The following is a 25530-nucleotide window of genomic DNA, read 5'->3' on the forward strand; positions in this document are numbered from 1 at the left end:
AAAATTTAATAGCTGTGATGCAAAGGCCTGGAGTTGGCCTTAGAAGCTGAAATCTGGCTTTAGACAAAAAGGTACCAGCTTCAAGCTGTGCTTCCAGCAGGTAACCTACTGAGCTATATAGGAGAGCAAGAGCTGATTGCCAACCAGACCTGGCAATGCCCAGATGGGGAGATGGGTGAAAATCCAAGGGAATTCCAAGGTTAGGTTGTTATTGCTTTTCTCCTCTTACAGGTTGCTGCTGTAAGAATACAGTTGAGCACAAAATGCCTTGATTCTTTCCAGAAGCCCCACTCTAAAGTCATCGAAGCATGTATTTCTGAGTTAAGTTGTTGTGTCAACTGTTACCCATCAGGGAGTTTTAAGAAGCGTTTTGAATACAGGAAACATTTAACTGCAGGCTTTCTGATTCGTTCGTATGCTGTAGTAGCAGTAATAACAATTATTTGTACTGAGGTAACAGGTGGCCCTCCAAGGTTTCATTGTGGGTGTCACTGTTTATACAAATTAAAGCCAGTCAGTTCATATCCTGTCTGATTTTGCGTGCAGATGCTGTCGCTGCTCATCATGCTGTGAGCAGTCAGTGCTGTGCTAGCAGTGCAGTGCTTCCACTGCAAGGTACACGAAGAAGCAGAGACCTGGGCCACATGTCCTCACTCATCCTTTAACTGTGCTGCACGGGTGCGTGCTGCTGCACTCATATGGGTGCAAAAGTACCAGGGTGCTGGTGGTCTGACATGGCCTGTCACTGTGTCACAGCACCTTGGTGGCCGTGTCACGGCTGGAGGGACAGCAGCACACTCAGCTGGAGCAGGGGAACATTGCTGTGCAGACAAAGGTTCTACTTTCTGACCATTCAGCCAGAGCTAAGGCGGTGTTCCAGCTCCAATTTTTTGTTGTGGTTGTTTCTTTTGGCCTCACAGTTTCAAGGATCTGGTGCTAATTAGAGAACTGAATGTTTGACTTTTATTTGCAGTGAATTCATTTATGCTTATTCATTCTAAGAAATACGTAACTGTGTGCTTTTGCCAGGCTTTGTAAGTATCTCTCACCTAACAGCACAGCTCTGATCCCTGCAGAGGTTGAGGCATGAGGGGGATGCATGTGAGCGCTCTGGCTCAGCACCATACTGCAGACATCATGTTAATCCTCAAGCTGTCCCTGCACCTGGGGAAAATACAGCCTGACTGAGGTGTAGAGGAGTAGTTTGCTGATTCATTTTAGGAAATTACTTTTCCTCCTCTCAGCTGAGTGAAAAGAATATTGCAGTAGTTGAAATTTCATTGTTTTCCTTCATAGAATGCAAATTGTCTCATTGCTTCCTCTCTTGCCACGCTTGGCCAGTTAGGATCTTACAGAATGCCTGTCCCCATCTGATCTTTCGCCAAAATATCGTCTTGTCAGTACCCTCTTGAGGTCCTTGCCCTCTTTGGTGTCACCCTCCTGAATTTCAGCCATTTTGGATACCCTCTCTACTCCCTGATGTCTCCGTCTTCCTCAAGGTAAATGCAACTTGCTTCTCTATTGGTGCGAACCAGCATTGGCTCAGATGGTCTGATTTTAGTGGAGTGTGTGTGAATGCACTCTCAGAGCAGGTCCCCTTTGGATTGGCTGCTCTAAAGAGAACAGGCACTCAGTAACCTGGGGACAGAAATGACTTGGGGAACGTTCAAAGTCACGCCAGCATAGGTTCAGGCTGGATATTAGGAAAAACTTCTTCTCAGAGTGGTGGGTACTGGAACAAGGTGCCCAGAGAGGTGGTGGAGTCACTGTCCCTGGGGGTGTTCAGCAAAGGAGTGGATGCTGCACGGAGTGACATGGCCTAGAGCAGTCACACGTATGGATTGATGGTTGGACTAGATGATCTTAGTGGTCTTTCCAACCTGAATGATTCTGTGGTTCTATGAATCTATGAAGCTCATGGGTGACCTCCCTTGGCTCTGGTAGCTCTCCTGTGCTGCACAGGGTGCCCCGCTGGGGCTGGAAGGAGCAGTGGGAGCTTCCCTGGAAACCCTCAGAGTCACACAGAGCTCCAGAATTTCTCCTCTCACAGGTGTGGATGCTGTGCCAGGCCTTCCTTTGGCTCTGACTAAGGTCAGCAGCCAAAATGGGGTCTGAATTCCAGAAGCAGTGGAAGGCCATGGGATTCAGCCAGACAGTGCGTTTCAACACAAGGCGGAACTGGCGTTCTTTACTTTCACATGTGCACAGCCAATAGATGTTGCCCTGCTGGGTCTGGGACTTCACATGGAGCGATTTCCTGAGCTTCCTGCCAAAGCCAGTCTGAGTCCGCAGAGCCTGGTTTGATTTTCTCTCTTGTAGCCTAGAGCTGGCTGCCTGGTTTGGGTAACTGGATCCACAGAGTGAGTGTTATGACACAGTGACTCCGGGACATTTCTGTTAGTCGCTCCTTTTTTTGTTGTTGTTCTTTAACTTTAAATGTGCTTTAAATTCCTGGGCATGAAATGTCTTCATTGACTCATCCTGAAAGCAGTGTGTCCTGCACAGTGTGAGCTATCTGATGGTTTTTTTTCTATCCTTAAGCTGTTTTTCAACCCACAAAGTGAGGGATAAGGGACTGTTTTGGAAAAAAAAGTAGAGCTTCAGACACAGCCTGAAGTGCCGTGTTTCAGTTCTGGCCTTCTGTTTTTGTTTCAGCCCCTTTTTTCCTGCAACACTCAGACAACTTAATTTGTTAAAAACGTCCCCAGCATCTTCCAGGCCTAGGATGTAATGATGCCTCACATTTTGTGAGAATAAGCAGGGATTCAAAGACAGGAGCATAGCACTCCTACAAAATGCTAAGGGTTTTGGTAACCTAGAAAGCAGTGGCCAAAAATGCCCACCTCCGTGTGGATTTGGTTTGAATGCAGCAGTGCAGAGGTGCTTAGCCTGGCCTGTCCACGGAGCTGATTCCTGCACTGAGAGGCTGCAGGAGTGGGTTGGTAGCGATATGGCTTCCTGCTGCTCTGTTTGGGGGACACTTCCAGAGGCAGTGGTTCTTACTGGAGCAGCTCCATAGCTACCTCTTGTTGCACCGTTGCTGGTGCAGGGCCACAAAAATGATCTGACAGATGGAACACCTCCCTGTGAGGACAGGCTGAGAGCTGGGGCTGTGCAGCATGGAGAAAGAAGGGCTGTGGGGAGAGCTGAGAGCGGCCTGTCAGTATCTAGAGGGGCTGTAAGAAGGAAGGGGACAGACTGTTGTGCAGGGTCTGTGCTGACAGGACAAGGGGAAGTGGTTTCAAACTAGAAGAGTGGCGATTTAGATTGGATATAAGGAAGTTTTTTCACAGTAAGGGTAATGAGGCACTGCACAGGTTGCCTGGAGAGGTGGTGGTGCCCCATCCCAGGAGACACGGCAGGTCAGACTGGACAGGCTCTGAGCGCCTGATGGAGCTGTCAGTGTCCGTGTTCAGTGCAGAGAGTTGGACTGGATGGCCTTTAAAGGTCCCTTCCAACTCAATTGATTGTATGATTCTATGTTCAGTGCATGTCCCCCCCTTCCCAAGCTCATTGGCTGTACCCATGGCAGCAGATCTGAGGGAGCTCCTCCTGCCTGCAGCATGTGCATTCCTTTGGCCGTTGCTGGCTGCCTGCTGCCTCTGTTGCTTCTTGTTAGGAAGAGTGGAAGATCCTTGTTCCAGCTGTTCTGTACTGTGAAGAATTACTACATGGGAAAGGCACTGACTTACTGCTACGCTGATGCTAAATGGTGCAGTTCAGCTGGGGCAATTAATGCACGTTCCTCTTCTGGAGAGTCCACCTGGGCCCAAAGTATTGGCTGAGCCCTGTGTGTGCTTAGTGAGTAGCTGGGTGAGTGCCGGCCTTGACTGGAGCGAATTTCTCTTGTGTTTCTCCTGATTTGTACAGACCAGAAAGTGCAGTGGAAAAATGGTGCTATAAATCACTGTGAGAGAAGCAGCTCTTGGCTTAACTCCTGGTAAGCAGGTGGATATCAGTGCTGATGCAAGCATGCAGTAGGGATCCCCGCACCGACAGCCGCAGCGCAGTGTCCTGCTAATGAGCTCTTCAGAGTAATTAGGGGCATGAGGGCAGCAGCTTGACATGGCTGGTACAGATGCCAGCTGTCACAAAGCTGCAGTAGCTTGACCATCAGTGGGACCTCTGAGCTAAGAGCAGATTGGTAGCTGCTCAGCTGCTGGTACCTGCTCAGGTTTAAGCTAACACGGGTCCACATCCGTACAGGGCAGCCACGTCCCTGTGTGCACAGAGGCCACGCTGCAGTGGTTTAGTGCTGAGAGTGGGGGCATCTTGGGGAGCGGGGCAGGGACAGAGCACTGAGCCCCTCGCTTTGAGGCTGCTGACAGCGCACTGCCGCTGTGTTTTCTCTCGTAGCTTATAAATAGTTTTTGTCATTTGCCCTTCCCCCTTCTTATCCTTTTGGCTTCTCGCACAATTACAGGCTGAGCCCGTGTGACTGTATGAAAGGCATTTCCTCCTGCTACTTTCTTTCTTTTTTTTTTTTAAGTCGGCTTCAGCCCACCAGCTGCTTTCCATTAGTGTTACACACACACTCGCCGGGAGGGCAGCACATACTGCTTCAGGCACTGCTGAATAGCAGAAATCCTTCAGAATCAGTCAGACAGAGGCTTCTCAAAGCAGACTATAGGTACTGAGAGTTCAGCCCACTGGGAGCTGTCTTCTAGCAAGCCTTCGCTGGAAAGCTGAGGTGTGAGGATGGGGCACGGGGAGCGGGTGTTGGCTGAGCGCAGGGTGAAAGCCATGAATGCATCTCTTAATGTGAACGTTGTTTGCTCTGGATATCTCTTTGAGGGGAGCAGCTGACTGCTTTATGACGCTATGAAGAATTATGACCCTTGGGAAAGTGTTTTTATTGATGCTCTATTGATAAGCTACTTATCTAGACTTCCAAAAGACTACTATTATCGTATTACTTGTGATCCTTTGAAAAGGGCCTTAAACTTTGTTAAGCTCTTCTTCTCTCCGTAGAATTATGCAAGCAGTATTCATTAACTTTGTAAACTCCTACCTCTCACTATCATCAGTGGAGGCAGCAGCAAGAGTCCTTGAGTAAGCTTCTATTTGTGCCATTCTCTTATGCCTACATAAAGTAGCCACAGTCAAGCTGTGGTGATGCCAGCTGCGGCCTGGCAAAACCATCGTGTGGGTCAGAGATGGGCAATTTGTCTTAGAAACACCGCGCTCTGGAAGAGTGCATCCAGTGGGATGAGCTGTGTGAGGTCAGTGCCTGCTTTTAACAAAGCTGTCTGCGGGGTCCCACGCTGCTCAGTGTGTACCTGGTGGGCCAGGTTCTGGCTCTGGGTACAGAGACCAACAAAACCTTGGTCTTGATAGGCTCAAGAGATGTGCGCACGGAACAGAAATCTCCTGGGCTCTGATTCTGCTTTGTGATTGATTCTGAAATCCCCTTTATTGGGGCTACAGAGGTGAAACTGAAGACAGAATTTTGCTGCTTACTATCAGTGGGTTAAGTGAGTCCTTTGATGGCTTGGAGGGTTCCCAGGGAAGAAGCAATCAACCCCATTTTGTCAGAACAAAGTCCTCTAATGTGCTTTAATTAGAAGAGTAAAAGTTTAACCGGTCACCTTTCACTGAAGAGCATAACCTGAACGCATACCTGTCTTACATCCTGCTCTTTTGTGAGGCCCAGAGCTCAGGGGAGAGCCGTGCGCTGGGGGATGCTGGCCATGGCTGCTGCCTGGAGGCCTGTGTGGGTGCATGTGTCCCTCTTTGCTGAGCCATCTCGCTGCACAGCGTTCTTCTGTGGGGAGCAGAGATCTCCTCTTTGCCTTGGGTCTTTGCTAAGCGCAGGAAACCTGGGTGCTGTACAGGGCTGATTTCCCAGGAGCCACTTAAGTACACAAACCAAGGAATGGAAGGGAGTTGTCTTTTCTTTTTGCATTTTCCCCCCCCATTTGATACACATATTCAGGTGATGTACTTAGCTGAGAAAAGGGAAAGTTCAGAGAACTGGAGAAATGGTTGCATTTCTTGTGCCCGGTCACTGTAGAGCATTCCAAGTATCTGCCGGTTGCCCCAGTTGGTGAAGGAGAGGCAAGGCTGCTTCTCCTGTCTGTGGTAGTGCTTTCCCTCCAAAGGGGCCATTCATTTCACCCAATACTTCTCTCGCTGAAAGTCAGTGAGCATATGGTATTTGTTTAAAACTCTGTCTCGTGGTGTGCTGCTCTGGGGGAGCATGCAGGGTGCATGTGTTTAGTGCAGCTGATTGAAATGGACGTGCGGTATCAATACGTCCTGGCCACATGCAGCACTGCGTCTGGCAGCTGTCATTAAGGGCTGGCAGTGGTCAATGTCTGAGGGTTCAACCAGTTAATGCCTGTGCACTCACATGGATCGGTATTGATGAGTTTTTGTCCTCTTTCTCTCCATTACATTAATCCCTAGGCTAGGATTCGTCGCCCAGAAATGTTGCTGGCTTTTCTCTTGTAAAATAAAACACACAGCCACCAGAATTTGACATCTAAATACCATCTAAATGCTAACTTTTCTTCAGCTGCATCATCAAGCTTTTAATGATGGAACTTACACTTCCTCTGTAAATATTGTATTTTTTCTCGTCATCTAAGTGCTTGTTAAATTAACTGCATGGAAAAACCTGTGATGTTCCCCTCACCTCAAGTCACTGTTTGGTTCACTGGAATGATGATGCAGTGATCAGGTCTACAAAGGCTCCATTGGGTCCTAAGTGAGGGCACTTCTGCAGACAGGCAGTGTGCCCTTGCAATTGACACTTGACCTCCGTATGCCCCAGAGAACTCAGCTATAAAATTGAGTTAGTGCAGGAGCTGATTTGCCTGTGAAGAGATTGCATCGGAGCTGAACTGCCCTGCAATTTTAATTCTACTGGTATAAAAGCTGCACCAAATGGAAACAAATGCTTGTACTTGTAGTAAGTGTGGCAGTCAAAGTGTCTTCAGGGACTGATGGAAGCAGCTGAGATGATGGATTGATTTAAATAAATGTAGAGCCAGCAAAAACAAACCTGGATCTCAAACGTTTTCATTGTATTAAAGGTGGGCAAATCTGAAGTTAGGGTGCAAATGAGCCAAATGTCAGTGCCACTCACATTCTGTGAAAATAAGCTCAACTGTGGGGACTTGCCAGTTTGTCCTTGTACATTCATTGAGTGCTTCCTTGATGCTTTATTTCAAATGCATTTTCCTTTTCCTAAAGAAAAATCAGAACGTCTATCTGCATAGTGTGTAAATCAAGGGGAAAAAATGGATCAGAATTTCTTCTTAACACAGAGTCTGCAGATGACTGAGTTGAAATGCACAGGAGATGCAGGATTTCCAAGTATAGTTGATGAGACCTGAGGGTAAAACGGAGAAAAGCTGGGTGATTGTTATTATCCAAAAGAAAAAAATGTTAGAAGTGTTACTTATGGTTGCTTCTGAATGCTGTTTAACAGTTGTTTCAAAACTGTCCTCAGTGCATCTTATTTAGAAAAGGTGTAACCAATCCTGGTCCCTGCAGTGACTTTCATGGTATTTTTGCAAGGTGAGATGAGATTGTTTGGACCGACAGTGCATTAATGCACTCCTGTGTCCACTGCTGAAGATGTACTGAAGCAGAAGAAAGCCACAGCCCATCACCACCCATCACCTCTGCACTCCTTGTTTTATCTGAGGTTTTCTGAGATGCTGGGCTGCCCATGGGCTGGGAGAAGCACTAGTGCTTTTCGGCATGGCAGATTGGAGGTGTGGCTGATTGAGAAAAAATCCAATAGTTTCCTAACTGGCCAAGCAGATACCTAAGCAATTTCAGTTGGCAGCAGTGTACCGCTTTGAAGAGGAAAACTGTCCGACCAGGCAGAAAAGTGGGCAGGATTTGTTTGTGGGTATTTTCATTTGTTTGTAAAGATTTCTCCCTCTTAACGTCCTGCCACAGCAGGTTGGAATTGCTTGCTGTGTAAGGGTATCACTCGGGGATCTTCCCCAACAAAGGACAGTATTTATGAGCTGCCCTGTGGACTGTCACGTTGCCATTGTTGCTTGACATTTGTGCTGTAACTCTTGCGGTCTGCTGCTTCGTTCCTTTGTTTCTGACAGACGCCCTTTTAGGAGCCTTGGAAAATACAAAGTGGAGCCAGTTAACATTGAATGATCTTAAAACTAGGCTGAACTTTTGTTTTCATCAGAGAGGAAGATGATGCCATCAGCTAATGTGGTTGATCAATAGCCCAGCTTGCGATAAGGTTTCAAAGCTTGTGGCTAAAAGCTGATTGCACTGGATCCAAAATAAATTTGATCTATTGGTTTCCACAAATGTAGCATAGCCCAGGATGATGGTTCAGTGCTGATGCTTAACTAATTTTAATAATGCTGACAGGCTGCCTGCGGTGAGGGCACTGTAATACGCCAACCCTGGCGGCAGAGCTCTTACTTGAGATGCTTTGTACGTGGAACTGTGCATGGAGCTGTCAGCCTGTAGCAAACAGCATGCATAAAGATTCTCGATTCAGGCACTGGGAAGAGTGATGGACCTTGCTGGTCACATATTCTTTAGATGCAAACTTTGATCCTGGATTCTTAAAAAGAGAGAGGTGCTGGCACGAAGTGAGGCTGCTCTATCAGTTCTGACTGGAGAAATAAGTGCTAATGAAAAAAAGGTTCTGTGGCTAAGAAACAAAATAAGTGTGTGAGCCCTGTTTGTGATGAGCATTTGCAGCTTTAGAAAGGATCCAGCCACACTCTTTCTTTAAGTGAGGTGGGATCATAGTCTGCAGGGAATGTGGACTAAAATTTAACTAATACTTTAATTTCCATTTCAGTGACTATATCATGGCTACGGGGCCAACAGATGTCATACAGTCACCTGAACCAGGGGAGACAGCCGAAGAGTACACAGGTAAGCAGGAGTTCTCTGGTTGTATAGCTGGCTTGGAAGCCAAGGTTTGTTTTCTTCAGGTTAGAGGGGACCTGGTTGGCGGTTCTGTTTTGACTTTTTTTCTGTTTGGCTTTGTCAGCTGGCAGTATTATAGGAAGGGCATTTGATGTGCCCTACTGGAGGCTTGTTTTCTGGTTATTTTCTGGTTCTGCCCTGGATTTTCAGAAAACAGGACACTGGAGCTTGAGGAGCTGGCTGTTGTGTCTGCTGTGACGACGGATGCTGTAAGCCAGCTCTGCTGTGTTGGGGCTGTCTGTGGGAGCTGTGAGTGCCCCGCTGCAGCCTTATGCACTGGTCTTGGCACAGACAGCCAATTGTTACTTATCATGTCAACTAGTGGCAAGGGCTGATGCAGACAGCCATGAGGGAATGGAATAATCTGAAGGAAGAGGAAATACCTTGCACCAGAGTTGTCTTAATAAAAGCAAATCCCCTGTGCTGATGTTCAGTCTGGTGTTGGGAAGCTAAGCAAATACAAAGAATACCACGAAAACTGAGGCATTTCAGCAGTGACTGTCGTACCACTGATAGGTTTTTTTTTTCCCCTTGGCTAACATTTCACAATCGTCTTCAATGTTTCAGTGCTTCAGAAGTCATCTTGCTTCTTTCTTTAGAAATACATCTGCTGCCTGCAGAATATTGGTAGAAGAGAGAAGCAAATGGCAAAGGGACTCGTAGTTGAACCTTATACAGCAGATGGATAAGGGTGAAGGTAGTGTGATGTTGGATGCTCAGTAGCAGCTGGTTTCCTAAATTTTGTAATCTAGTGTACCACATTGGTTGCTGTTGTTCATGATACACTGGTGGCCTTGTGAGAAAACCCACATATGCAGATTTTGTGCTAGTTTGCTGGTGTTCAGGAAACAGATCAAATTCTGGCCCTGGTGACAAGGCAGGAAATGCCTTGTTGTCCTCAGTGTTGGCTCTAAGAAAAACAGTGACATTTCTGTCTCCAACTGAACCAAACCTCAAGAAAGTTAAAAGTTGCTGCACTATTGCAGAATGATTCAAGGGATTCTTGACTGGCCCTGAAAAATCCTACCTTGCCTTTTAAACATATCCTGTTTACATCCCATGTAGAATTGTCTCACCTCTTCCTCTTCATAGCTTTCAGTGACCCAAAGGCTTTGGGGGCTGAAATTCCCAGCCTTCACAGTCAAGTCAATTGGATTAATTTCTTGGGCTTTCCCTGATTGTCTGACTGGTTTTACAGGGCTTTTAGTGCGTGCTGCTTCTTTCAAGTAGAGACAGCATCACTGTCCACAAACTACCAGCATCCAGTGCTAGCCTTGCTGAATTCCTTGATTTTATTGCCTGTCTAGCAATGCTGAGTGTTTGTAATGACACTAGACTAATGGCATCTTATGAGGGTCTTGTCTGTTTTGTTGGTTGGTTTCTTTGTTTTTAATCCTGTACGTTTATTGGTGAAAACATCTACTGGATTTGAAGGAAAAAAAAAAAGCAAAGTGTGCCCTGACTACACCTTAGGAAGTCAGAGAGAACTGAGTATCTCTGAATAAACTGTTTCATTTAAAGATGATCATCGAGACCCCAAATCAGATACTCCCTCTGCTTTTTACTGTCTCAATTTTGCACTGGAAAGAGCATCTTCTTATCTTCTGTGTTGTTATGGAAAAGAACTATGCAGTGAGCAGAGAGTGTTGATTCTGTCAGTGCACAGGAGAAGCAGTGAAAGAGGCAATGGACAAACAGAAAAAAAAGCAACAACACAGAATAAACTTCATAGAGAAAGCAGATGCTTATCCGTGCTCCTTTTCTCTTATTATAAGCTAATGAGCTAAATCAGTTAGAATAAGCAATTCATTTTCAGGAAGGCTTTTGCTTGCTAGGACAGTAGCCTTTAAATATAGTATTTTATTTTTAATGCCTTAAAATGGAATTTTGGCAACTGCAAGCGTTTGGAAATGATGAGTCAATGTCTATCAGTGGGTGAGTGGGGAATAGGCAGTTGTCTGAGCTTGGGTTTTTCTCACCCTGTTTTGACTAGATGTTTGTCATGCAACAACTTTCTTCCACTTTAAGCAGTAAGATCTTTGTGCTTGAGTTGTCATAGAGCACTCTACCAATTTAATGACATATTGGCCTTATCACAGGGCAATTAAATGTAGATACCTATAAAGGAAATGTACCACTGCCATCAACAGTGTGCAGAACAAATACACAAGTGTTTGCAGCAGGACATTGATATGAGCACCATCCTTCTGGGAGGCGTCGTCTTCATCAAATGCTCCAGTGCAGAGCAGTGCTATGGTTTTCATCTCTGCACAGCATAAAGTGTTTAGCAGTCATCTTTCTCATGCCATAATATGGCAATTGCCCATCCTCTGGAGCAGAGAGAAACACGGTGTTCCTCACTCTGAAGCAGCTGAAGATACGCTGCTGAGCAGAATGCAGCTGAAGAGGAATTATTGCTGGAGGAGTGTGCCCTGACATCAGTAATACATTGGAGTCTAGAGGAGGCTCTGAAGTAACCAGTGTGTCTGCGCTGGAGAACTCCGTGTAGTGCACCAGTACCCAGGTATTGGCCCAAGCCAGCTGAGGTTTACTAATTGGCAGTGGTCTCAAATCCTTTCCATAGTCTTTTCTAAAGCTAGCACCATTTCTGATCTAAACAAGTGTTTGGAGTAATACCCTGACAACATTCTCCTTTGTGGTGGGTCTTAATATCTGTTTCTCTTGTATCTTTCCCTTAGATGTTTTTAGGATTACTTCTTTTGTTGTTGGTAGTGGGTTTTTTGTTTGTATTCCAAACATTCACCTGCTGCTTCTGGAAATACTAGCCTCTAATTGCACTCATTGGTAATACGCTGACTATACCACTGGTGGCTGCCTGGTGTAGGACAGCTTTATATGCAGCCAAGTTTGCTCTTCTGCTCTTTGAGGCTTCATAATGCGCTTGCAGGCATTGCTGGACTGGTAATTTTGGAGCACTGCTTCATGAAAATGTTTAATCTTTTGTTTTGCTTGTCTGGTGTAAATCGATTCCCCTTTGTCAGATTTGCTGGGAGAATACCATGTAAGTTGTGTAACTGCTGATGTGAATGACAGCAATGATGGAGAGGTGTTTCTGAAGCCTCTAAAGCCTCGATCAACACAGTTGTGTTCTCTGTGGGCACGATGCTCTTTTGATTGCTGTGTGATCTGTCTTCTCTTACCATCTCTCTCATTGAGCTCCATGAGAGTCTGAAATCCAAAAGCTTTGTGCTCAGCTCTGGAATCCAAGGGAGTCAATTTATCCTGTTTGTTTTCCATGACTACCTTGTTCACTTACTGTCTGAGAAGCAGCTCTTGAGATCTTCTGCTGATAAACGCTCCATGGGAGCTCCACATCTCGTCTTTAGGTGAGCAGGAATCCATTGGCAGTTTTACACTGTACTGTTTAAAGATAGCTCAGAGCCAGAGGCAGCCCAAAGCAGTGGAAAAGTAAAGTGCAGGTCTTCCATGGCAGCTGCATTCTTGTATGTCACGATGCATGTTGCTGGCACTGGCCTGAGAGCCACGAGGAGATGGGGGAACAGATCTCAGCATCATTGTTTACTTCTCAGAGTGGCTACTGTGTGGTGTGTGATGCAGCTGTGTGGTGGCACAGTTTCAGCCCTGATAAGGCTTGCTGGCAGAAATCCCTACACGTACAGGGCACACGTTGAGACGGAGCATTGCTGACTAAATCTTCACTGGGAAAAGACAATAACTGTGGAAAGAATGCCTTGCTTATTCAGGAATCTTCCAGCTGTGAACATTCATTATGCCAACTGCTGTAAAGTATTAATTGAACAATGAATTTGGCTCTGATACGCAGTGATGTTATTGCTCTGCATATGCATTTATGTCCACCACAAGGGTCTTAGTACAATAGCTTGGCCCAGACCACTCCAAACCAACCCTTCAGTGTAAGAGTCAGTGACAAATAAAATGCAGCTCTTGTGCATTGAAAGAAAATATAAATAAAAATGATAAAATATCTTAGTTTATTCAAAATGAAAGACGTCAATTATGTCCCTTACAGTCTGTGCTGTTCTTTTTGTATTTCTTTTCGCTTCAACAACAGTAGAAAATCTGAGATCAACAGTTTTGTAGTTATGTTCTCAGAGCTGCTGTGTTTGGGGGTTTCACATCCTGCAGGTGAGCATCTTCATTTCAGCTTGCTCCATTGATCTTGGAGGAGCTGATTTTAATTTGGAGCAATACAGACATTTTTGCTTTAGGGTTTTTAAATTCGCTTGCCAGTTTTAATCTCTTTGTGTCCTTACAGCACTGAGTAAAGAAAAAGCAGAAATAAACAAAGCAAATTAAAGGCATTCAGAGTGAAAGATTTTAAAATATTGTTTTATCAAAACTATACTGAGTCTGATTTGTGTTATCACTGTTCAGCTGTAGATAGAAGTGTTCTCTACGTAAGGTGCATTTTTCATAAACTGGAACCTAAGTAGGCAGCACCATTGTCAGCTGAAGGCCAGCGTTTCCTTTATAGGCAGCCAGTCTAAGAACTGCAGCTTCACCTTTCACAGGACTCTGGTGCTGAATTATTTACAAAGCAGCTGGTTAGGACTGAATGGGCTGCTCCTGCTCGTGGCTCTCCACAGGCTTCCTCCAGGATTTAAGAAAAAATTTCTCCAAGCTAAGCAACACCTCCAACTTCCGTAAATTTTCATTTTTCTCATGTTGCAGGAAAGAAAAAATCCAGATTTCAGACTTTCAAGAACTTCTTTGCCAAGAAGAAAAGGAAAGAACCTCCACCTCCCAGAGGGGAGAGTAACTTAAAACCTAGCCAGTCCATCAGGGACGTCAGCATCTATGTGCTCGATGCTAACCCACTTCATTCACCGAAGGAGGCTGGGTAAGCTGGCGGGAAAGGAAAATAAATAAATAAAAGCAGACCTCTTGCTGCAATAGGATGAAAGCACAAGTTGGCCCCTTAGGAGCAGCCTCCGTCCAAGTCTGTGCAAAACAAGCCCTAATGCTGATGAAGGAATTCCAGGAATTTCCTCTTTCTTTGCTACTTGCTTCAAAAGCCAACATGGAGGAGAGGGGGAGGGCAGCCAGGGGCAGGGGTGATCCAACCTTGTAGACTGTAAAACTGAATACAGCCCAGATTGTTTTGATTTGTTTTAGTCTTTGAAATCTGTCCTGGAAGGTCTGATAATCATCAGCTTTACAAGAGGAGAATGATTGAATTCTGCAACGCAGGGAATACGTGCCAAGTTGAGTTGCTATTTTTTAGCATAAATTGTGGCCTCTGGTTGGGATAAGGGAAAAGAAAGAGTTATGTGTTCTTGGTATGAAAATGCTGCTTAGTTTAAATTTCTTGCACAACCATTTAGGTACAGGGAGCAACAGAAGCCCTCTAGTTTTGTGTCAGCCACCGTGAAGTGCTGTGCATATGAGTGAAGTTTGTGCCCACAACAATTCTCTGGTCACAGAGTGGAGTCAGTTCAGAAAATTGTCCTTTTTTCGCTTCGTTAAATAGAAAGTATTAACTTGCACTGGTAATAGTGCTTCACCTATAACCATAGACCATCTATGCTACAACAACACTTACATTGCTTGGCCCTATTTCTGGAACAGGACAAACCTCTGAACACGGTTATGTCTCTCACCAGGAGTGTCACGGGTCAGTATCTTGCAGCCTGTAACTTGGTTGCTTTCCAGCTTTCCTTCCATGTGAACTACTCAGGCCTCTCTTTGAGTATCTCAGGCCTTGGATTGTGGAGTTATGGAGTGGATGGACCAAGTGTGACAGTACTGATCACCTCCCAGGGTTTGCAGTATGTTGTTGGAGAGGACGTTGGATGCATAAAACACTGGCAGAAGCCATGAGTGTGAGACTCATTAAGTCAGCATTGCTGCCAAATGCACTGTATCATTGAAAAAGGAATCACTTATGGATATTACTTTCTTACGGGTTCTTGTGCCTCCTTGTGCTACCATTCTCCACTCTGTGTGTTGTAATTATACAACTGCATCATAAAAACAATTTGGGTTTAAGGAAACAATTTATTTCTTTCATTTGTTAGTGTAATATTAACAGAGTAAGTAACTGGCTACACAACCCCTCCTTAGGATAAAGGGAATTTTAGTGACTCAGCTAACCTGGTCCCAGAGGTTTAGGAATGGCTGAGCTTACCCCATCAGCCCTTAGGAGGGATCTGGCTTGAAGTCAACTGTCTGCTCCAGAAACTGTGTAAGTGAGAACACTTTTCTCTTGCCCTTCTCCAAGTCCAGTTGCTCTTTTCCTCAGCCCTTTTCTCCCTGCTCTCCAGTGATTTAAAACTGTTTCATAAGACCAGAGATCAAGAAGTGAGTAAAATCTCTCCATTTTTTTTCCTTTAGTCTTAGGATTGGTTGGACTATGCAAGAAAAAATGATAATAACAAAAAAAAGTATGTTTGTGCTATTTGAAAGCCCTGTCCTGTCCAGACTCTGCATGGCATGAGCACACTTTATAGATACCAAGAGAGGCTGATTGGACAAATCATTTGGAAGACCTGATCTTGAAAGCCAATGGAAGTACAGCTTTGAAGGGTCTGTAGTCAGGTCCTGAGCCTTGCAATTCCTGTCATGCTGAATACAAAAGCCAATCCTAAAACAGTTTTGCTGTTTATTGTTCTTAAGACAGAAGTATTGGGTTTGCTTCTTTTTCCTTCTTCTACTCTTCCCATTCCTCCTCTTTTTTGTTTTCATTTAACATGCAGTCTTCTTTGAATAACATCCAGAGACTGAACCCCAGATGTACCAAATGCCATGGTGCTGCAGGGAATCGATGAGGTTGGTCATCTGTGAAGGAGAAGTGGGCGTAATGTGCCACTACCTCTTAGTTTTCTGAGAGGTGTGAGTTTTGAATGGAAATAGAAAAGCTTCCCTGATGGCAGTGTTAAGGCACTGGGTTGAAAGCCCCATCATGTCCTTAGGCACAGCAGCTTCAGGGGTGTTGCACATGAATGAGTTGAGCTTTTGCACAGGAAAAGCAGTGCTGGAAATAAAGTAGCTAAAACATCTAGGGGTTTAAAAAACAGTGTCTCTTTTACTTCAGTGCAAATAAAAATACACTGCCTGGAGTTGCACACAAATGTTTGCACATAAAAGACTCATCTGTATGAAATCTACAGTTAATTCTAAGTATATTTCATCCGATGCTCTTTTTGCTGCTGCCAGACAAAAATACAGTAATTCTCTTGCAAATGCAAGTAGAGTCAAAGAATCATCGAGGTTGGAAAAGACGTTCAAGATCATCTAGTCCAATTGTTATGATATATATACAGAGAGAAAGAAGTGAATGTTGTCATCACCTGACATACCACCCTGGATTCCCTCTCTAGCCCACAAAGACCAGGTTGTGTGTCCAAGGCTGATGCTGCTCACATCCTAAAATAGACACTTCCATTCAGTTAGCATCCTAAAAAGTTCTTCCTCTTCCCTCCGGGGTGTAGAAGGATCTAGCTATGACTACCTCAGTCAGTTAGCTTGCTGTTGAGTGAGATGCATCTCACCCCCTTTTCTTTAAGATCACCATGCAAGGAAAAGTATTGGAGAGCTGTACCTATGGCATTAACTGCTCTTCCTTCCTTCTAGGCCCAAAGGAAACATGGGAAACAAAGCCTTGTCGCATGACAGTGTCTTCATTTTTGAGTCCGTATCAGGAAGTGCAGCAGATGACACGTCATCTCAGGAATGCATACCTGGAAGAGTGAAAACTTTGCAGGTGAGAACATCTTTTTCTCATTCATGGTGCTACCTTCCATTAGCTGCCTCCCAGGAAACTCTGTTGCTTGTTGCCTCTGCTGCGTGTTGTGTTGACTGAAGCATCCAAGGCAGAACTGCTTTGGATCTGTTCTGCTTGTTGGAAGCTGCGTCTTTGAATAGTTGTGGTGTTTTCAGCCTTGTCCAGGTCCCATACTGTGCAATAGACGTGTGTCCAAGAGTCTGTGAACTGAATCTTTCCTTGATGAGTGAGTCTTCTTTCAATGGAATTCCCATTCTTTACTTCATAGCTGCTGCTTTTGGGTTAAGGCCACTTATCTGTACTGTGTTTTTTGGAGTTGTTGGGTTTTTGTTGCCTTTTTTTTTCAATTCTGGCTGCGTTTTTTTTCCACACGTTAGCACCAGGGTCTGTGCAAGTGTGTGGGATGATGGATCTGTCAGGTCATTATTAACGACAGCTTTATTTATATCATTATTCTTCTGTTCTCTGCCAGCAGAGGATACTGTTTTCTGCTAGGTCATTTCCTTCTTCCAAAGCACATACCGATCCTTCCTTGACGGCTCTCTTATCAGCTGTTGGCTACGTTAACTGCGTTCAAATAGTTACCCAGCTCAGAGCACTGAGATAAAAGTTTAAGGTTTTTCCAGAGACCAAAACAAACTGTTGATAAGGCAGCCAAAGGCCATTGAAATTCTTCCTTGGCCCAATGTGAGCTTCATGTTGCAAAGCACCATTGCATCACATGTTAAGAAACAGAAGATGCACAGAGAGATTTGTTCCTCCATGAGACTGCAAAGTAAGCCAACCTTCAATTCAGGGTCTTTTTTGCACAACAATAGGAGCAGCAGGGGAGGTCGTGTTTGTGTATGATAGAACTTCACTGAGGAAAAAAACCTCTTTTCATGCTATTTCCAACTCCCTGTGCCCTCTCCTCATCTGTGTGTCATCCTGCATGGTAACTTAATATTGCCAGCACTGCTTTCTTAGCCATGAAAGACAGCTTGGTTTTGTGTTTGACTGTTGTCAGATTAAAAGCCAAGCGCTAACAAAAGCAGATATTTTCTTAGGAGCATAGACTAACCTCTACTAGTAAAAGAAAAACTGCAAATTCAGATTTTCTCCCCTACCACTTTACTGTCTGCATGCAGTAAATTTAGTAAGTCAGAGATGGGAAGTTGTGAAGAGAGAGGAGAATAAAATTGGCTGTGTTCTTCCCATTAAATGCATATATGTTGTATGTCATATTTTTTTGCCCTTATAATGCAATCTTTGTGCAGTTTGTTGTCAGTCTTGATTGTGCAGACTGTATTGGTGGTACTTATTTGACTGATCAGGGTAAGAGGAAGGAAAGCCGTTTAAATTGGGGGCCTGGAGGTTGAGGATGCCATTGTGCTACCATATGTAACTGCTTTAGCTATTGGATGAGCAACAAATGAATCCCACTGAATGACAGCTGCTTAAATCTGTTTTAAAGGGTACAAATGAATGCATAGCTTTGAGAACAGCATAAAATTTAGACGTAGAATGTCCAAAGTTAGTTCAGTAAGCAAAGAACCAGAAAAAAAGAGGTCTGCATGTTTATCCTGGGGAAATGAGGTCTTTTTAGTTGAAGCACAAAAATGCTGCTCAGACCTTGTCTATACTCCAGATTTGACACAGTCAAAATACTTAAGCCAAGAGTTCAGGTAATGGTGTTTCCTGAGTTTGGAGCTTTTTTAGTTGGAGGGAACATCTGGCTCCTTGTGAGGTTACAGGCTTTGTTTTCTTGTTGAGGGTCAGGGCCTGCTGGAGCGCTTTTTTGTGCAGGCTTGGAAAAGAATCTCCATGCTCTTTTACAAACAAAGCTGTTCCTGACCATTGTTATCATTCTTGCTGTAGACAGAACCGGGACGTGATGCTGGGGCAAACAAACAAGCAGCTCCTTAGGGTGGACCAGAAATTGAATAAAGCTCTCTTTCTGTAAGAAGTGGGTCTTAGTGATTTGTGCAGCAGAGGATGGTGACAGGCTGGTGGGATTTGGAAGGGCTTTGGGAAGAAGAGTTGTCCTCATAAGCCTGGGTTGGGGACTGCTGGCTCACAGTACTTTGTGGGACTGTTTGGGTGTCCTGGCATGTGTAATCATGTAGAGAATTTTTAAGCCTAAGATAAAAGCTTAAATCTAAACTTAGTTATGCTGCTATGAATTTTCTTGCCTGGTAAAATTTGTCTTGGATAACTTACTGAGTAAAACTGATTTTTAAGTTAGTTTTGCATGGAAGTCTGTTCTAACTATGGGTCCTTGATGTATACATTTAAATAAAATTTAATTAATGTTTCTTTATTTTTTCTTTTTTCTGTGCGTAGCTTGTTCCTTCAAATACTTTTGTTAAACAAAAGACTCCTCATGTCTAATAGAAGCAACTGGGGTAAAAGTTTCCAAATTGTAGACAATGCCAGTGAAAGTCTAAATTGCTCTTTAACCACAGCTTCAGCTGCAGCAAAACATCAGGCTTGGATCTCCTCCACTTGTTATCACTGGAAAGAAAACGGAAGATGCCGGCACAGTTTCGGAGGATGATGGATTGCCCAGAAGCCCTCCTGACATTTCAACCCTTCATGAAGTTCTGACCGATTCACCAAGCAAGGTACAGTTGTTACATCACTTCAGTGACCTGCACAGAAAAAATAATATCTGTTTGAGGAAGGGAAAGGCCTTTTTGTTCACTTGCGATAAAACCTCTGTACACACAAATATGTGTTTTGATGCCATTTTCTATTCTGTTTATGCAATCCTATGGTATTTAGACACGATAGTTGTGTAAAACACCACTGGAGTCATCCATTTCAGGCACACATTTGTGAATAAGGAACAAGCATAATTCTTTGGTTCATTAAAGTCTGATTGCATTAATGAACTGCCTAGTGGTTTAAAGCTCTTTCTACTGCCAGGCATGTTGTGATGGTACCCATCAGTCAGAACTAGAATGAGTTATCTATGAGTTTGGTGGACTCATCACTGTGAGGGCCGCAAGTACAGTTTTCTGGGCTTTATGTAGACTTCTTCTGGGGCAATTGCAACCTATATCATAAAGGAAGGAGGAGAGTAAGTAAGTCAGTTGATAGGACATTTCTGAATGCCTTTGGGAAAGGCAGTGTCTCCTGGCAGGTACACAGGGCAGAAAGCATAGAAAGTGAAGTATTCACGGGTGAGTGTTGTGTTAGTGTGACTGTACCACTCCCAGCCTGAGAACAAGCTGAGGTACACACACTGCACAGACTTCCCATGTCTCTGAGCACCAAAGAGCTGGGCAGATTGGCAGTTTGCTGCGTATATGAAAGAGGAAGATATTTATGGTGCTTTAAAGCTAATAGGGGAAACAAAAGTAATGGGACTGCAGAATAATCTTAGTTACTGGCTTTAGAATGAAATAGTTCAGAATCAGGGCAATATTAACTGAATTGATAGGGAAGCTAGAATCTCATGAGTATGATGAGAATAGGTGTTGATAGGCTCTAAAGAGACTTGGAGCTATCTTTCTTATGAATAGCCTTTCTATAGCAGATGCATGATTTTGGATTTGAGTGAGTATGCAAGCATTTGTCAATTCAAAGTTCTTAAAACAACAAGCCAAAAACTAAAATAACTTTAAAAAATGTGTTGGTTCAATTCCTCATTAAAGTGCATGTTGCCCTGTTGCAAATACACCCAGCAGAGCACTTTGGTTCTTTGAGGTCAACCTTTAAGGCATATCTAGTAGCAGGATAAAGTTCCCCTACCTCATGTCTGGTCTCCAGTGAACAAATGAGAGGTGTTCTGTGAGACAGGGAGTTTGCAGTCACCCTTCCTGTAACTTTCCTCTTGTATTTTTTCATAATCTTAATGCTGCACATCCAGTCCCAGGTGATTCGTTGCGATCCTTCCCTTGACTTACCCTCTTCCTTATTTTATCCCACAGTCCTCCAACCCTGTTCAACGTCATAGCTCTTTGAGTTTAGGCGGGACAGACAGTGAAGATGAACAGGTAAACAGCTACTCTTCCTGCTAATAAACCAGCATGTGTGATGTCTGTATGGAGCCATTAGAGTACTCACTTTGTGTATCCTGGGTTAGAGTATGTTGTACAAACTGCTCATGAACAGTCCAGAGTGGTGCCAACGGTATTGAAATCATATCTCTCACAGAGTTTGCAATAAGAACCAAATAAACAAAGGCAGAAATCTACTGGTAAGGAGTTTGTGTGAACAGTGTCGTCAGCTCTGTAACACAGTAGAAGTCTTTAAAGTTACACAGCAGGAAAACGGACAAGATAGGAGGACTAGAAACACCTCTTCCATGACCCAGTGCCCAAATACCCAGCAGCACTTACAGCTTAATAACACCTGTTGACCAGTGGCTTGCAAGCAATGGCCTGCTTCTCATCACTGGCAGTAAGTGCAGGATCTGTCCTTTTTACACCACATTCCTCAGGAAAAGCTCCGCACTGATTTGGCATTTCCTCTGAATGACAAGTGACTATTACAAGCAGCAAGTTCTGCTGTCAGGACAACACATTCTGTTACTTGAGCAGCCTGGCAAAATGTATAGAGGTCATGTTTTTGCAGGGTGCTTTGTTGGTTTTCTCCTTGACTGTCCCTGCTGGTTGGAGCTGAGTGGAGTTCCTGCCCACCCCACACTCTCAAACGCTTCGTGCCAGCCCATGGCTGAGGAAACTCACTTTCATTCTCTCCTTCTCCAGCCTTTGAAAAAGGAGAGAGAAACCAGCTCAGCTTCCCTGTCTACGGTTGAGACCAGGTGCTTTCCTGCATGGTCATCCCTTGATCCTTTCCTTTAGGAATAGAAAGATAAAGTACTGATTCCCACTTCTAACTGTCTTCTGCTCAGACACCTCTAGAGCCCAAACTGATCAAAGTAACTTAGATTGCCATTACTTTCTAATAGATTACCTATTTTGTTGTTACTTCCGTGTATCTTTTCATTAATGCAGCTCCTGTTTTACACTTTTACTAAAATACTTCGTTTTGTAAGCTTCCATACTGTTTATTCCTTACAATGTAAAAAACCCTTCTCTTTCTGACACCACAGTTTCACAGCTTTTTCGGCTTTTCATCCTCATTCCCTATGAGAAAGAAAGGTGGGAACAGTACAAAACTTTTTTCCCCTCTTCCATATTTTACAGAATTCCCCAGCTGAAAGGTTCTTTCTTTTTCTCACCAGTTCCCTAGGAATCTGGCTAATTTCTACAGTGCAGCATCTGTTTCTTTACCTGGTATTTTTTTGGTGAGCAGTTTGGCTAAGCAGAAATCTTCCTAATATGTTTATTAAAACTAAAAGTCGTAATTCCAAAGCTATCATCAGGTGTTTTTTTTCAGTAGCATTTGTAGGTCTTTGTGTAATGCCAGGATTTGAACTAGTAGAACAAGTTGCTACAAGGAGTGACCTCATCCCAAAGATGAAAGAAATGCTGAAGAGCACCGAGAACTCAGCAACATTTGTTCCATTTAATAACATGTTTGTATTCATTAAAGAGAATTCAATCCTAAGCAGTGTGAATCGACACACAGTGTGGTGGTTTACATTTTACTTGCTTTTGACGCAGAGGATGGCTACTGAACATCTCTGAACCCCCTCTGTTATGTTCCTGGGCTTTCCAAGACCTTCATGCTGTGTGAAAAACCCTCATACATCGCTGGTGTCAGTTCTTGGAGACTTCTGCATTTATAGATGCCAACTTCCTGGTTACCTGGGGATAAATCTGAGACTGTCAAAGCCAGCATCAGGTGACTTTGCAGAGACATTGACCAGCACTGACACTGCTTTGCCAGAGAGTCTGTATGGAAATCTAACTTCAGCCCAGGGCAAATAAAATCAAAGTAGGGCCTCCACTTCTGTGGCTGGGAACAATTTTTTGGCACAAACGCTCTGTAGGAAATGTGCCTCACAGCACTCTCTGCAGGATTCCATCACTGCATGAGAACCAGCACCAAATCTACCTTGTGCTCCAATATTGGTGTGCAAAGCCTGTCTCTGCTCCGCTGTTGGTGAGAGAAGATACCAATCAACAGTCAGTGCTCACAGGAAAAAAATACCCTGAATATCCTCAGTGGAATAGGCTATATACATTTGCCATTTATAACAGCAGCTGCTCAGATGCTAGTTTCAGGTGGTTTGTATATTAAATAAGCAGAATTGTGATTCCATAATTGAAAGGCAGAAGAACTTGAATGTGATCCTTTTGAGCTTAGCATAACATTAATCTTACAGAATTATAGTAATAACAATTTACTAGATGTATTCTTTGTCTTTTCACAATGTATAAAACTTTTGTGAGCAGAATCTCAGACATTCTGTTGTAATTGGTTTCAGACCGACGATGGCATAGGGAATAAGGAAATGAGCTTCAGTTGCTTTAAACACAAAACAGCATACTTAGTTTTTGTAGCTCAGTTGGTAAGATGCTCTCATTATCTTTAGAACCTTATCAGCATACATATGCTTTACATTCCATGCAGTATATCAGGCTTAAACCAAGCCAAATGCCAAGCCCATGGCTGTTTCACCTGCTTCTGTGTCCAGAGCCAAAGTAGTGAGTGCGTTAGACTGAATCAAACTTATTGGGCATGTGTGACATTTTGCAGGTCTGCATTTCAAATCAGTAACAGTACCAGTCCCACTGCATGTTTAGGGGTTTCTCTACAAGCATTCCTGTAAATGCTGTATTTTGATCATTTAATCTAAGGTTGCTGCTGTTCAGTTCCCCAGAGCAGCACTGGTGCGGGGACGAGATCCACACCACTGTCTGGAGATGGGTCTGGGAGATGTGTTGGAGAGAAGCATTGGTTTTTATCCTGGGAAGGTGATATTAAGAGCTGAGTGGTTGTGGTAACTTTCTTAGAAGTAGAAGGAATGAGGAGAAAACACCCATGCTACTGTGGCTTTTTAATAATACATTCCTGCATTGTGTCTCATTATCTGGAAGAAAAGGCAGCTATAAAAACTGCACCAGTGTCTCCTGCTGGTGCATATATATATTGCAAATGGCTTCTCAGACAGTAAGTGGGAAGGGGCAGCTGAGGCACTTGCAGTGGGCATTTCTCACTTCTGTGTAATATACAGCTGCAAACATGCAGAGCTGAGGAATCTCTGTGCAGAAACAACGTTAGACGTGCATAGACATTAGACATGCATTAGACATTAAAGTAAGGATTTATGTCCGTTTCAGGCTTCTGAAACAGAGTTAGCTAACAAAGGAATGATGTTTCAGAGCTGTGGGAGTGTGGGCAAAACATACAGTGACATGTCTGTGTTTTACAGATACCTTCTGGAGATTCCTCCAGGCCCATCAGTCCTTCAGCCTCTGCTGCTCCAGGGGCTGCAGGCTCACGGGGCAGCAGCTCCCTTCCCATTGACTTCACCATCCCTGCCAGCCCCCTGGGCTGCCTGGACACCTCTGCTGCCCGGCACCGCATTGCCATCAACCCCCGGAGACAGAAGGGCTTCACCAGCAAGAGCCAGCAAAGCCAGGTGAGTCTCCTCTGGAAAAGAATTCCTGTGCAGAAGAACATGCTCACCTTCCTTTACTTTTTCCCTTCTGGAAATAGGTGACAAACCACATGATTTTTTACCAACCCATTACTTCAGTGAAATAGGTGCTGAATAAAAATGCAACTTAATTTTTTTTCATTATTCACTCAAAAAAATTTCATGTTATAATCCATCTGTAAAAACATCCATATTGTTTGAAAAGCTTGTTTTCAGTTTTAAAGAAGCCCAGGCCTATTTCTACAAACAATTTCAGATTATCTTTGGTGTAATTTTTTTTTATGCCAAAGGAAGGGTCTTAGGAAGGGTTGTGCCTTTGCTTGTGAGAATCTGTTGCTGAGGTGGATGAAAACAAAAAAATACAGAAAGTCTTGAGCTGTCTCTGTGGCCTGAGAAAGTATACTTGAGTGATAATGGGATGAGAGACCTCCTGGAAAAGAGAAATTAGGATGAGAGGCTTGTCTTCCTGCCCTCTAGGAAATGTGAAGGTGACGTTTGCCACAAGGAAAGGCAGCAGTGAAGCTGGAGGATGAAGGAAAAAGGAACAACCCTTCTGTACTGCATGTTGCCCCCTCCATCATAGACCCATGCATGGCAATCTGTCCTGGAGTTAGAAGTGCCCCACTCTGAGGAAGGGAGGGAGAGCTGGAAATTCTGGAAGACTGGAATATAGAATGAGGTTTGCTTGGAAACTTGGGCCCTGTAGCATCTTTGCTGGATGTTTTTGTGCTGCAGCTGGTGCTGCTGTAGTGCTGAAGGAGAAAAGCTAATTGGAATGGTGGTCAGAGGTACCAGAAGTGGTGGTGATGTCTCTGCCTTGCTCTGTTCTGTCATCAGGTTGCTTGGGTGACCTCTTCAAAACATGTTCATTCTCTCAGAGTACATGAATCTCAGAGTTTTCCAGAGACCTTTGATAGTTTAAAACATGAATGATTTTGAGCTTCTTAACGGGGATAGCACGTTACCCACAGTGTTGGTAAATTACAGAAGACAGGTTTCATTTCTAAATGTTTTGTGTATTCAAAAACATCCATGTGTATTTATAAAATACAATTTTTGTGCATTATTCTTTAATTAAAACATCTTTCTGCACTTCATTAGGTGGAACACATAGAAAAAGAAGCATGCCTTTGTGAAACTCCGGAAAAGAAGGGAAATCCAACAGAATTACTTGAAAGTGACCAGCATAAAAGCGATTGGGAAGGTAATGCAAACTTGTGACTTTCCAAAACAGTGGATTGAACTCTTCTGTAATAGGCCTACAGGACCTATTTTGGCTGAGAGTTCTTTCAAACCAGGCACCTTCTCAGTTTTATACTTTAAAACCAGTCCTGGATGCTGAAGTGTGATGGTGACGTCATATTCTTCAGTCAAACTG

At 43.9% G+C, this 25530-nt stretch overlaps 1 protein-coding gene across 7 annotated transcripts in view; it reads left to right on the plus strand.

The window, feature by feature from the left end:
* KIAA1210 (KIAA1210 ortholog) overlaps positions 1–25530 on the plus strand; it is a 52659-nt gene that overhangs the window by 17189 nt on the left and 9940 nt on the right. For 4 of the 7 annotated variants that reach the window (XM_042876582.1, XM_042876578.1, XM_042876579.1 and 1 more), the window contains exons 2-8: positions 8798–8874; positions 13603–13771; positions 16504–16633; positions 19099–19257; positions 20569–20634; positions 23925–24134; positions 25254–25356. In XM_042876582.1, the coding sequence (XP_042732516.1) occupies positions 8808–8874; positions 13603–13771; positions 16504–16633; positions 19099–19257; positions 20569–20634; positions 23925–24134; positions 25254–25356 (904 nt within the window). In that variant the 5' untranslated portion in view covers positions 8798–8807. Of the gene's footprint in view, positions 1–3733; positions 3814–4501; positions 4691–8797; positions 8875–13602; positions 13772–16503; positions 16634–19098; positions 19258–20568; positions 20635–23924; positions 24135–25253; positions 25357–25530 lie in introns of those variants that run through there. The other 3 variants (XM_042876581.1, XM_042876580.1, XM_042876585.1) reach the window with 3 other exon arrangements.

The sequence above is a fragment of the Lagopus leucura genome, unplaced genomic scaffold, assembly GCF_019238085.1.
Source record: "Lagopus leucura isolate 7727_CA_CO unplaced genomic scaffold, USGS_WTPT01 Super-Scaffold_100016, whole genome shotgun sequence".
In the NCBI taxonomy this organism is placed as follows: Eukaryota; Metazoa; Chordata; class Aves; order Galliformes; family Phasianidae; genus Lagopus; species Lagopus leucura.